Genomic DNA, 13,026 nt, shown 5'->3' with positions numbered 1-13,026 from the left:
ATTTCAATGGCATAAAAGAAAAAGTCAACCGAAAGGAGTCTGATTTGGTAGGCTAAGGTAGCACTAAAATAGCACTCAAGAATTTTCCTGCATGGAATTGACTTTGCCTCAATCTTCACTCCATCCACTTGTGGCCTTTCATTTACCAGAGAGGTCTTTTGTGACCTCTGGTTGTGGAAGTGTGGTGTGTGCAAAACCACCACCACAATCTCCATAAATTTAAAATAACACAAACACACCCATAAACATGGTTAAAGTTAAGATACGTATGGATTCATGTAATAAAAAATGTTATCTGTCTAGTTCATACCATGAACAATATTTCCTTTACATTACAGAGTCAAACAAGCACTGCTTTCTCTAATAAGTCTGCTCATTTTTTATAATAATTACAATAATAATCTTTTTTATTTGATAAAAATATAATAAACTCGTTATTATGACAATACGTGATTATTAAACTGGTTTCTTATTTTCAGTTTTTAGTTTTATAGTTATAAATAAAATTAAGAAATTGATTAGAAATAAAAAAAAAAGTTGGGAGCATGTGGTGGGTAGTAGACTTGACCAATTTTGGTCCAACCAATGTGCAATTAATTGCATCTTTATCATATATCTGAATATTGAATGCAACCCACAAAACGAGGATTATTGTGATACCTATTCCTATTGTGTGTGATTTTAAATAACACATTCATTAATTCATTCGTCTTAAGTCCTTAGTGGCCATGAATCCTCGGAATTCAATTAATTCCACATATCACATTCAAGTTCAAACTTATAGATATTATTAATTAATTGATAATAGACTGACACTAATGTTACAACATATTCCAATATTTAATATTAAAAGAAAATCATCGCAATTTAATAAATTTATATAAAATTTACAATAATTAGATCACCAAGTGGTAAAATAACTAAAGTAATTAGGGGTGACAAAGCGGGTCGGCCCGTCCCTCCGTCCCGCTTAGGTCCACAAAATGTGATTGGGTTGGCCCGTCCCGCATACAAAATGCGGACTTGCGAGGCGGCCTGCTTTTTTTTTTAATGTAGAGGAGGAGTGGAGGCAGTATCGGTGGCAGCAGCAGATCGACAGTAGCAGAATCGCAAGCGGAGCGAGTGGCGATGCTGCAAAGGAGAGTGCGTCGTGTATTATGTGCGTTTTTTGGAACAACGTAACTGCTTCGTGTTTTGAGTGAAAACTTAATTTTCTTTCACTCAAAGTTGTCACTCCTCTACTGGATCATTGTTGTCAAGTCAATTAATTTTTTTATTTTTTATTTGCAGACTAGCGGGCCAGCTCGCCCCGCTGCTGGCCCGCATGGGCCGCGAGTTATGCGGGGCAAACTAATTCGGGTCAGCGGGTTGAAAACGTCAACCCGCCCCACATTTTTTAGTGTAGGTCAACCCGCACGACCCGCCTCACTTTATCACCCCTAAACGTAATTAAGAGATAAAGTACAGTTATAATTGTTGATTAAAAATCAACAAATTAAAATTAGGATAAAATTAAATATATATTATAAAATACGTAGTTTAAATTCAGTTAATCTATATCTATATATAAAAAGATTTTTCATTATAACGATTTTTGGTTCTACACAAATTTATTTCTATTTTATCCTTATATCAATATTTCATTTTATTATTTTATTTTGATTGTTTCATCATTTTATAATTACTTAAATTTAAAACTAAAAAAAGAGTTAATATTGATTTTGAAAGAAACTGTTTTGCACTACATTTATTTGAAAAGAATGAGTCAAATAAAACTTTGAATTGAAAGGTGGTTTAATGACCGTTACTTTAACTCCACAAACAAGAAGAAAGAAACATCAAAAAATGAATGTAAACCGTAAAAATTATTTACAGAAGAGAAAGAAGATAAAATAGCAGAATATCCCAAACTGTTACTTGAACATTCAGATTTTTGCACAAGTAGAGTTATCTTAATGTCATTGCTGATGTGGACGTCGACGGAGAAGATGAATGTGTTCCGAATATGATATTGTTGTGGAGAATAGGAAAATGAGTAGAAAATAGATATTTTCTTAGGATTTGTTGGTGGAGTTTCTCATCTTATTTTTATTTTCATTATTATATTCTTCTTTTTTAGTTTTATATTAGTAAAAAATCAAAACTAGTGATTTACTAGAAAAAATGTTTCTATCTTATTTTTTTCTTAGTGATATTTAAAAAATACAAATACACATAATATAATTATAATAATAATAATAAAAAAAAGTAAAAAATAGGGATACACAAACTCGAAAGTATTTGTGTTTCTGTTAACATTTTATTTTATAGGGAAGATAAACCCAACCAATATATTTTATACGATTAATTTAAATAGTCTGGTATGTGAAAAAAGAACTATATGATAAAATTATGAATAACATTAATTTTAAGATTATATGTAATGTTGTTTAAAATGAATTAGTAGCAGAACGTTTGGTATGAAAATGGGTTTGGGTGGTGAAAGTGGTAGGGTGAAAAGAGAAAAGAGGAAAGAAAAGTAGAAAAGAATGTAAATAAGAGTGGAGTGAGGGCATTGGCATTATTAAACATGTGTGCTTTATGTTCCACTTTCCATACCTTTCCTTTCCACTTCACACCTCACATTTTCTTCTATTCTCTTCTCTAATTAATTTCATTTCTTTTCTCATCCCACCCAACCCTTATTTTGGATCACTACTTAAACACATCAAAACTAATTTCATTATTCACTTTATTTCATTTCAAATTACCTCATTTATTTTTTTATAATTATATTACACTCAAATTAATAAAGAAAAAGTATCAACATCTCTATAATTTAAAATGGATACATTTAGATATTGTCTTTTTATAAATCATATAATTTTCTTCCTCGATCACTAAATCATAAAATTTAGTATGCAGCAAAATAAAATACCTTTCAAACAACCTATTTCCCTATTTCTATGTTTTTGAATATTTTATCATTATTCTTACTTGTACTTGAGGCTAAGACTACCAATTTATTTATTATAAAATTTAATTAAATAAAGCAAATATTTATTTTATATAACGTAAAGTATTATTTTTCAATTAAAATACATGTGTTAAAGAAACTCTCTCTGTCCTCATTTTCTGATTCAAATATATTTATTATTAATTTTAATTATATTAAAAATGAACATTTCACCTTTTGAAATCTCTCTTCTAGCTAAGTTTTTTATAGTGTTTTTGAAAAATTAAAAAAATACCACGTTCTAGTTCACACACTCACAAAACACGGTATATAAAAAAATTGAACACAACACCAGAGGTCTGTTAGTTGAAAAGATAAAATGGCGGAGGAATTGACGCCTTCTGGAACCAGTTTTCTCTACATTTTCATGGAGAAAAAATGAGACAACGACTGTGCCATAACATGTAGGAGATAACGAAGTCCGATCTAACCAGGGAAAATTTAAAAAACCGGATTCAACTATACTGATGCAGGTTGCAGAGAATAAGATATCACACAATTGCCCTGGGAGCGCACAAATGCAATAATACAACTGATAGTTACAGTCCTAACCATATCAATCTGACACTACTGAACTAATTCCTAACAAAATTTAAAAAAACTACACACGAGCAGCTATTTCATATTATACATTATACATACTATATATATAGACAATATATATTATATATATTTTATAAGAAAAGGATCCATGAATTTAGAGTTAATAGAATTAACTTAAGGCAAGAACCTATTGCCGTTATCCTCCCTTACCTTGAATCTGGCCTCAGATTCCGGCTGCGGCGGGGGAGCGGAGCTTGAGCTCGACGGAGCAGGGATCCCACCGCACTTGTCACACCGAGAAATCACCAGAATCTGACGGCACGACGGACACGAAGAGTGCGATCTGAGCCAGCCGTCGATGCAGCTGACGTGGAATCCATGTCCGCACTGAGGCAGCACTCGGATTTCGTCTCCGGCGGCGAACTCCGAGAGGCATATAGCGCAATCGGCGAATTTAACGGCGGATTCGGCGTTGGCGGTGAGCTTGGGGAGGGAGCGGAGAACCTTCTTCTTGACGCCTTTGTTGGCGGCGGCGGGAGGAGGCTGGGGAGTGGAGGCAGAAGAGAAGCGGAGGCGGCGGAGACAGCCGCAGCGCGCGACGGCGACGAGGCCAAGGACGCAGATGAGCGCGCAGAGGAGGGCGGCGAGGATAACGACGAAGTCGGAGTCGACAACGGCGGAGGAGTCGTCAGACGACTTGCTCTCGCCTAAATATCTGAAGGGACGAGTCATGTGTTTGGAGAGAGACGGAAAAGAGTGCGTTTCAAGTTTTGGGTTTCTTTGGTTGGACTTACACTATAACTAACTACTACTGCGCTACACCTCTCTTCGTATCGTATTTATAACTATATTCCCTTCCAACTATTCTTATTCCTCCCACTCCTTTATTTTTACTTCACCAATTCATTTCAATTTCATTACCACTTCAAATTACCTCCATTCAAACATAAAGACTGAATTAAAAATATTATATATAAATTAAGTACATACAAGAAACCTGCATTAACAACAATTAAATTGATAAAATTTATGAATAAAATTATATTGGGACGAGAAAATAAATTATATAATAATAATATAACATAATTTTACCCTATAATATGATTACACTCATATAATCATAAAAACCATATATCATAACTTTATTAACCTTTATAATAATCATCTTAAAAATCTCATTAGCAATAATTTTTATTTTGAACTCGTACTGTGTTACACACCCTCTCCTTTTCAATTCTTTAACAGCAATCCCACGGCAAAAACGCATAAATGACTTTGACTTTAAGGCACAATCATCTTATGTCACCCTGGAAATCACTATTGGATAATCTAATTTAGCATTTTGTCAAAAAAGTTGCAGAAAAAAAATTAAAAAGCAAAATTAATCATTACGAGATAAATCTACTTTACATCTCAACTTTTAAATGTTAGAAGTATATAAAATAATCTTAAAGAAAGAATTTTGATTTATTTCCCAACTTTTTTCCCTAAAAGTCTTTATCAATTTATACATCTATTTCTTTATCGCTTTAATAATACAGGTGAACTCATCCAATTTCAGCTGATGACATCTTACAGACGCAGTGAAGAATTTAATTTCAACACAAATTGTAAAATAAATATTAAATAATACGCGAACTTCATATTCAACAAATCACTTTAGTTCCTGCAAAGTAATGCGCATGACTAAACATAAATTTATGAATGGTCCCTTTTATAAGGCAGGCTTAAGGTTAGGGCGAGAAACAGAACACGTCTACAAAAAATGACAAGCAGAAGATGAATACAGAAAAAGCTCTCTGCACTTCTCACAAGTCATATCTCACGTTCCATCTACCTTTGTAATCGGCATTTATTGTCCAATTATTCTCCCTAATCTGCAGGTAAGGAACCTGAAACAAGAGTTTCAACATGGAATGTAGCATTAAGAAAAGGCATCATGAATAATATAACAGCATGCCAAAATTGGGGAATGGTACACAGAACTACATCATTAAATATCAAAAATATCTTTGACAAAATGACACCAATTGCAGCTTCACGGATTATGCTAACTTTCTAATTCCAGAAAACCATTGGGTTGCTACCAGATGAAACATCAACAACAAACTACAGTAATTTTACTATTTTTGTACCCGAACTAAATTAATGGGAGTTAAATAAACCTATTTCCCACTAAAACACATGCATCCATTGTTCCGTATAAATTGGACATGACTTCGACTTTAATACACTTGTTGGCTTTTGGTAAAATGCTTAAGCACTAACACACAGCTGCAGTCACATTTGATATCTAGGCTTAAATCATGGTTACTTAACTAACAGAACAGAACAAATTCTAATAAAATGATTCTTCCCCTTTCCATTCAATCTCGACAGAACACATGGATTCAATACAATGCCTTGTGCGCTTGTAGGTAACTAAGGAGATATAGGAAAAAGGAATAATCGTAAACGAATGCCAGTTCTAACAAACTAGTGTTGATATTCTAGATATCAATGCAGTGAGAATATTCTAGACATATAGGTGAAGGCAGGCCTCCTTAATTGGGCTGCAGTGTCAATATCATGGGCCTTGCAGCTAATTATTTTTACTAAATACAGTTCAATCCAGTTCCAACTCATCAGTTTCATACAGAATCAAGAAACCCAAATCCAACAATAACTGCAATGAGATTGAGAGAATGATGGAAAAAAAATAGTGGCAGAAAAGGGATTTCTCTTCATCTAGGGGTGGGGAAGGGAAAATGTTAAGTGAATTCATTGGGCTCACAAAAAAAATCCCTGAAGACAGACAGAAAACATAATGACATGAGGAAAGTAATTGGAAGGAGAAAGGAGAACCTGTTCAAAAATTTCGTATCCAAGTCTAAGTCTAATATCTTGATCCTTCTGAAAATTGAAGAGGTTCCAGGAAAACTCGGCAGCTCCTCTGGACTTGCGCTGGAAAAGAAAAAGAATTAAGCATTTGAAGGAAAAAGGAAATGAGGAATTGAAAGGTAAGATTAGAGAAAACCTCTTTAAAGTCCTTGTCAACATCGCATCCTCCTTTGATTTTAAAATTGAGAAAGCCGTCAAGTGTGACAGGAAAGGTTTTCTTGGCATTGACTGTGTAGCGCAACTTTTCACGCTTATCGTAACGCAATCCAACGCCAAGGGTTGCCGATAACTGCAAAAGAGTGAGAGGGAATATGAATAGATAATGCGAGATAGGGTTTAGGGCGGGGGATGAAGAGAAAAGGAAGAGTCACATTGGGATAGATATGTCTGATGAGGGCACTGGAGGAAGTTGGTTGTCCAAGTTTTGTGTCAAGTTCTCCGTGCACCTGGGAGAGAAGGAGAGGTGTAAAATTAGACAAGGGAGAGAAGAAATTTGGTGAGTGAGATGGATTACCTGGAAGTAGGTGTTGGAGTCGATTCGGAGTTTTTCCTTCGCATGGATTCGTAGAGCTTTGGAATCTTCTCCATATCTCAGAGAGGTCTCCATTTTCTTTCCTGATAAAACTACTATATCTTCACTCAACTAACTCCAACTTTAGCTATTAGATACAACAACAACCCTAGGATTCTGTTTTCCTCCTTTTTTTTTCTGCATGGGCCCTTTCACTCCATTTTCATGCCACATAAGCCCAACCATTACTGCTTTTCTTTTCTTTTATTCATTAACATCATATTTTATTTTACTACTCTCTCTCAACTCCTTTCTCATCCAAATAAAATGTTATATACGATCAGACTAGCCACGTTCACAATACGATTGGTTAGATTAGTTTGCTTGTAATCTTCTATAAATAAATTAACATTTGAATACACTTCACCTTTAACTCGAATTTCTCCAAGAAAAAATAAGTTGTTTCCAAAATTTATAAGAGATTATTTTTTTAAAAAAAGGAGGTTCCATTTACTTTATTTAATCAACACCCTCTTCGACATTTGAATACACTTAACCATTTGTTTCACGACTTCTGCTGGGGGTGGGAAAAGTAGGGAAGTCTCCCACAGTGGGAGATGGCTTAGTGACCATTGGATATTTTTCTTTTTAATTTGATGGTGGTAGGGTTTATTTTTGTTGGTTTTTCACTTTTTCTTTCATTTTTCCTTATTTGTTCCTAGCTTTTTTATTCAACCAAAGCCTCAACTGTACGTGCATCTTTATTGGAGCAATTTTCGACGATCCACGAACCATCCACTCCATGGCTAAACTTGACTTTTGCTTTCTGCACCCAATAAACACAAAATGATAAAAATGTCTTCTTTACCTTTTAAGTAAAAGTGAGAATGTAGTTTGGATTTCCCAAAATACAATTCTGGATTTGAGCTTCTGGAACACCTTTCATGATTAAGTTTTTTCGGAACCATTTTTGAAATTCATTTCTGTAACGCAAAAACATATATTTAGGATTTTGTTTTCTAAAATGTATTTTTTCAAATTTCAAATTGCAGAATAAAGGACAACTCTAGGATTTCTAAAAAATGATAGGACACAAGTTCAAATTTATTGGTTCCAGGAAGCAAAAGCCGCTGAAGTTTTTCATCCGTACCTCAACCACCGAGAACCACAAAATTCTCCTCGTGGTGGGGGGACATGTCAAGGTTTCTCCCACCCTAGCCGTGTCTTGTTTAATTTCATCCGACGGTTTACACAATGGTGGAGAAGAGAGGATCCGGTTCCCAAACAAAAGAGTATAAGGGTATTGACGAGCATTCAGGAATGTATGTAATTAGCGACAATTAAGATCGAGATCAATAGTCAAACATATTTATGCTAACTGTTCTATAAATTACTGGTAGACAATAGTCTGCAAAAAAAATCTGACCCATAGAAGTATCACTTATCTCTTTGCAATTATCAAACCGCAAGAAAACTTCTGACCTAAATAAAGTAAAACAAGGTCAAAATGGGGCATATTATCATCTCGAGCAGCACAGTCACCTATCATATCTCATCAATCAAGTCCATAAGATCATCAACCTCCCGTCTCAAAGCAGTAATTTTCTGCTGATACGAAGCAATCCGATTCTCAATTTCCCTTCCTCCTAACTTCTTCTCATAGCCGTCTACAACTGTAGTGTGTTTCAATACAAGTTTCTCCTGCAACTCCCTCTCCTTAGTAACAAGTTCCTCCACCTGAAAACAAAAATATAAATTCTGTAACCACAAATCGAGAGAGAAGATAATCCATTGAAGAAACCATTTATAAGATAACCTTTGGTAATATATGAGCAGCTTGTGGAGAAGATTGCAAAAATGCCAATGGTTGCTTCAACTCTTTAGACAGCTCTTTCAATGAGCTATCTACTGATTTTCTAGTTGCTTTACAGGCTTGAACGTCTCCGGTCCTAGAAAGATCATGCAATGACGTTTCTAGCTTGTCATGTGCTATTAAGAAACGGTTAATGATACCGTGGACCAGCTGAGTAATTGCTTGTACCTGCATAGCAAAAAACATGGGTACAATATAAGTACTGCATTCAACTGCACATACTGGATTCATACATGATACAAGTTGATTACCTCGTCCCACTGGAGCTTTGCCAAATAAGATGCAGAAGATTTGGAGATTGATATATCTACATGTGAGTAGACAATGCAAGCAACAAACAGAAAGAAAAACCCAGAAATCAACATCAAAGGCTCCCTGAGCATAGAAAGACTGTTGAACTTATAGTAGACCTGCAATACAAACAATAATAATAAATAGTATACCTAGTCAAATTTTCAGAAGGAAAACAAATATTGCACACCAAGTAATCAAATCATAATTTCCTTGTCCCTAGTTTTTGTCTCTATCTGATGATGGGTATACTTGATAATACAATGAAAGCAAGTCATACGTAAATTGGCAAAAAAAATCCAATTATAAATATATTGACAGTGAAAACCAATTCAATGAGGTGACCAGCAGTCCATGAGATTCATGGATATTAATTTCTCTCCTAATAAATTTTAAGAAAATTGTGTTACTCTTGTCCAGTTCTTCAGAATCTTAATAATGCTAATACCACCCTTGAAAACATGACCTTTGTGGATCTACGAAGTTGAAAATGCATTCTGTGTTTTTGGTTGCTAGATATTACAAAGTTAGCACGTCTAGCCTCATTAAAGATGCAACAGTAATACCTGGAAATGCTCATTATGCTCAGGGACAACATTGTTCTTCTCCAGAACAACAACAGGTCTACCAACAATATCCAAGTGAGAAATCTTCGTCTGCAACAATTACATGGAAGGAATATAAAGCTTAATCAAGAAATGGAAAGCAATGCTTTGGTGGAAGATACCAATATAGCTATACCTCCTGCCCTTCTTTCACAGGAAATGGAACAGATACTGAAATGTCTTTAGAACCCTCTGGCAAAACAACCTGGAATTTACAAGCATCGGGTAGATGTAATGTAACCATTATTCAATCTGGCAATACTACAACACACAGAGAACAACTGAAATAGAGAATAGGGAATATTGCAAAAAAAAAAAAAGAATTCTTGGTAAAAACATTTCCAGTCTAGGATCAATTAACTATTCACAAAGTCACATGTCAGTAAGTGGTTACTTGTTAACAACTCAGTACCAATTAATTAAAATTCACAACTATATTATCATTATTTAATCATGGACGACTGTGATACATTCATATTCGGATAAAGAAATTTATTTTTCCCTGGTATATGTCTTCCTACCTTGAAAAGTTAAAAGTGAAATGTGATGTTGCACAAGTCAGACTAACAAATTCTCCATTGAAAGATCACCTTCCAAGTTTCCAACGAACAAAAATGAAAACTAAAGAGAAATATATATTGTCAAGACAAAATAAACTCAGTCACCTTCACAAAAAGATTGTCAATCACCAACTCGTTGATAGGGGCACCAAAAGTGATATTAAGGAAGCGCTTTCCATCCAATCCGAATAAGAAGTCCTGAAGTGGCAAGCCATATCCAATAGTAAAGGCAGTTTTCCAGCCACCAAACATAGGGTACCTAGGTTCAATCTCCAGTTCTGTCTGTGATTTTTAAAGAATCGTTATTTTTGGTAAATGCTTTTCAAAAAGATTTCACAGTCAAATTTTATCAAATGCGTATCCACCTTTTTTGAATCACCCCATAAACTAGAAGTGGAAATGTTGCCAATTTCATCCCTGTAGTACACAGAATGAGCTCTTGGTGGCAGCTTGGCAACAAGACGCCTAAAGGCTGATGCACCCCTTAAATATGGCCTGGTCTGATAGTCAAGCCTGTAGGAGAAAAGAAGCTATTCACATGCCACACTATCAAAACAATCAAATAACTAAGAATGAAAAAAAAAGGATACCTAGAAAATTCTCCTTTGCTCTGAGCACCAGCATGAATAATATCGTAATGCTCTGTGATCTGTACATTGCCCCAATGGGAAATTTCGATCTCCCGCACTAACTCTTTAGCAACAGCAAAGGGTTGGTTATTCTCAAAGTGAATAACCATTGGTAAGAATGAGAAAGGGGGAAGATTCTCATATGGACCATATTTTAATTCAGATCCCTGAAGTTTAGCATTTTCTAGTTTTGAATAGGACTCTATTCTTGCATCAGGCAACTTAAGAGTGAGTGATTGGGCATTGACGACATACGGAGAGAGATATTGTGCACTCTCTTGAAACAGTAGAAGTTGGATGTCACCCTGGTTGATTTTCTCTGGAAATGGTTGCAGTGTGTGGGTAAAAACAGCCAAGACATTTAACATCAAACTATGTCCCTTCTCAAGCCCCTTTGGTAAAGATACGGAGTAAATTGTCAAGGCAGGAGGTACATCATTGGGTTGGACAGCTTTAACGGGTAAACCAACACCAGAAGATGTTTTTACTTTTCCCTTCCCTTCGACAAGTGTTGCTTTCAAGTATGCCAAGTGTTTTGCCTGGTTTTCAGGAAAGGACAGCAAAATCTCAGACACAACATCAGATCCCGTGTTCTCCACCTGCAAAAAATGGACAGGAAGCGTGTCATAAAGTGAAGATGATAGGAATGAGAAGTATATTAGAAAATGAAAGGAGATAAGATATGGTAATTGGCAGCTAATAGAAATTATATTTGTTTAGTGACTTTAACAAGAATTTTTTTCTTTCAAATTTAGAAGGAAAAATAATTCACATCCAAAATCTATTTATTATTTAGTCGGAGTTTCTAAACTATAGTTCATGTTGTGCTTCTTCCAGAAGTTAAGTTGTCATTTACCCACCTACCATACAGTTCAGTTTAAATGAAAAACATTAATAAGGTAAATTACAACGTTTTGGAGACAAATGGAATGAAAACTCTCAAGTAAACTCAAGAAATTACAATAAATAGATGAAGGAAAGAAAATTAATGATTTTTTGAGCACCTTTAGGGAAGTAGTGATGCGCACAACTTGTGATGTTAGATCAATCTGCAAACACAAAAAATTGACAGAAGAAGCATACACCACAATTATTAGATACAGAGGACTTAATATTTACAGGTACGGAAGAAAACAAGCAGTTCCGAATTCTAAATTCAAATTCTACAAAGGAAATTAAGGAGCAAGCAAGTAAATGAAGTCATTCATGTCTCGGGATGAATTCTTCTGGTTCTGCGTCAGCGAGTGTAAACCGTGTTTTTTTATTACTTAATCGACATGAAACATAAGCATATATTAAATAGAATAGGGCAAGAGATGTAATAATGTAGATCGGATGAAATTTGATCGGTAATGTGAAACCGAAACCCTTGGGAGTGCAATAGAATGGGGAGTGCTAAGGGGCTCGGCGTATTGTAATGCGCAGTGAAGAAAAGAGAAAGCGCAAACGATGCGAGATCGAAACCCTAAAAGGAGAAGGGAAAACAGAATGTGAGGAGACTTACACGACGGTCAACCTTGGCGAGGATCAGATCCGAAGCAGAGAAGACGGGCGAAGACAGAAAGGCAAATGCAAAGAGAATCGGAAACAGAATCGAGCTCATCATGCCTCTTTTCATTGTTTTCTTCTTCTTCTTCTTCTTCCTCTTCTTCTTCTGCCACTGCTGCTTCAACTCATTCGCTGCATTTGGGACCAAACAGCCCACAAGACTCTGATGTTTTTGTTGAACAACCCAACTGTTAGCGAGTAATTTACCACTTTGCACTGTCTTTTAGTGTTAATAATAATAATAGAAAAAAAGTAAAATAATAAATTGAACCTATTATTTGAGTACAACATAATTTCAAGTTTCACGAGATAATATTATTAATTAAAAAGTAATATTAAGAATATGAATAAACCATTATAAAAATGGATTTTAAGAAAATAATTAATGGATTATATATTTTTAATAGTATGTATATCATTAATTTAAATATGTAAAATATCTTTAGAAAAAGGTATAAGTTATTGAAATTGCAGGAAGAACTTCTATAATTTATACAATTTACGGAGTTTTAGGTTTAAATTTTATTAGCATAAATATACGTGTTACCAAATTAAATTTTTGGTAAGACATCCTTAGTTTTATCAGATATG

The 13,026-nt window shown here is 34.8% G+C and overlaps 3 protein-coding genes across 3 annotated transcripts; all 3 read right to left on the bottom strand.

The window, feature by feature from the left end:
• Window positions 1-3,435: 3,435 nt before the first annotated feature.
• LOC137820630 (RING-H2 finger protein ATL80) lies at window positions 3,436-4,363 on the bottom strand. Its single transcript, XM_068624803.1, has one exon. The coding sequence runs from the start codon at window positions 4,268-4,270 to the stop codon at window positions 3,713-3,715; it is 558 nt and encodes a 185-aa protein (XP_068480904.1). The 5' UTR covers window positions 4,271-4,363; the 3' UTR covers window positions 3,436-3,712.
• Window positions 4,364-5,146: 783 nt separating this feature from the next.
• On the bottom strand, window positions 5,147-7,231 carry LOC137820631 (outer envelope pore protein 21, chloroplastic-like). The gene is made up of 5 exons (XM_068624804.1): window positions 6,933-7,231; window positions 6,790-6,864; window positions 6,555-6,707; window positions 6,383-6,481; window positions 5,147-5,430 (listed from the first exon to the last, which is right to left on the bottom strand). Exons 1-5 carry the CDS (start codon window positions 7,023-7,025, stop codon window positions 5,347-5,349), a joined length of 504 nt encoding a protein of 167 aa, XP_068480905.1. The 5' UTR covers window positions 7,026-7,231; the 3' UTR covers window positions 5,147-5,346.
• Window positions 7,232-8,250: 1,019 nt separating this feature from the next.
• Window positions 8,251-12,657, bottom strand: LOC137820629 (dolichyl-diphosphooligosaccharide--protein glycosyltransferase subunit 1A). The gene is made up of 10 exons (XM_068624802.1): window positions 12,392-12,657; window positions 11,892-11,936; window positions 10,849-11,486; window positions 10,624-10,771; window positions 10,364-10,540; window positions 9,835-9,903; window positions 9,660-9,749; window positions 9,054-9,212; window positions 8,746-8,970; window positions 8,251-8,666 (listed from the first exon to the last, which is right to left on the bottom strand). The coding sequence occupies exons 1-10, from the start codon at window positions 12,503-12,505 to the stop codon at window positions 8,475-8,477; spliced, it is 1,857 nt and encodes a 618-aa protein (XP_068480903.1). The 5' UTR covers window positions 12,506-12,657; the 3' UTR covers window positions 8,251-8,474.
• Window positions 12,658-13,026: the final 369 nt, after the last annotated feature.

The sequence above is a fragment of the Phaseolus vulgaris genome, chromosome 9 (genome assembly GCF_000499845.2).
Source record: "Phaseolus vulgaris cultivar G19833 chromosome 9, P. vulgaris v2.0, whole genome shotgun sequence".
NCBI lineage: Eukaryota > Viridiplantae > Streptophyta > Magnoliopsida > Fabales > Fabaceae > Phaseolus > Phaseolus vulgaris.
This window is presented reverse-complemented; position numbering and strand designations above follow the sequence as displayed.

What these genes read in the sequence shown, in the direction of transcription:
- LOC137820630 (XM_068624803.1), bottom strand. Translation starts at nt 4,270, where the DNA reads ATGACTCGTCCCTTCAGATATTTAGGCGAGAGCAAGTCGTCTGACGAC.
- LOC137820631 (XM_068624804.1), bottom strand. Translation starts at nt 7,025, where the DNA reads ATGGAGACCTCTCTGAGATATGGAGAAGATTCCAAAGCTCTACGAATC. An exon ending in ACTCCAACACCTACTTCCAG is followed by an intron (nt 6,865 to 6,932) that starts GTAATCCATCTC and finishes CTTCTCTCCCAG; the next exon opens with GTGCACGGAGAACTTGACAC. An exon ending in TCAGACATATCTATCCCAAT is followed by an intron (nt 6,708 to 6,789) that starts GTGACTCTTCCT and finishes ACTCTTTTGCAG; the next exon opens with TTATCGGCAACCCTTGGCGT.
- LOC137820629 (XM_068624802.1), bottom strand. Translation starts at nt 12,505, where the DNA reads ATGAAAAGAGGCATGATGAGCTCGATTCTGTTTCCGATTCTCTTTGCA. An exon ending in AGCAAAGGAGAATTTTCTAG is followed by an intron (nt 10,772 to 10,848) that starts GTATCCTTTTTT and finishes TTTCTCCTACAG; the next exon opens with GCTTGACTATCAGACCAGGC. An exon ending in TATGGGGTGATTCAAAAAAG is followed by an intron (nt 10,541 to 10,623) that starts GTGGATACGCAT and finishes TAAAAATCACAG; the next exon opens with ACAGAACTGGAGATTGAACC.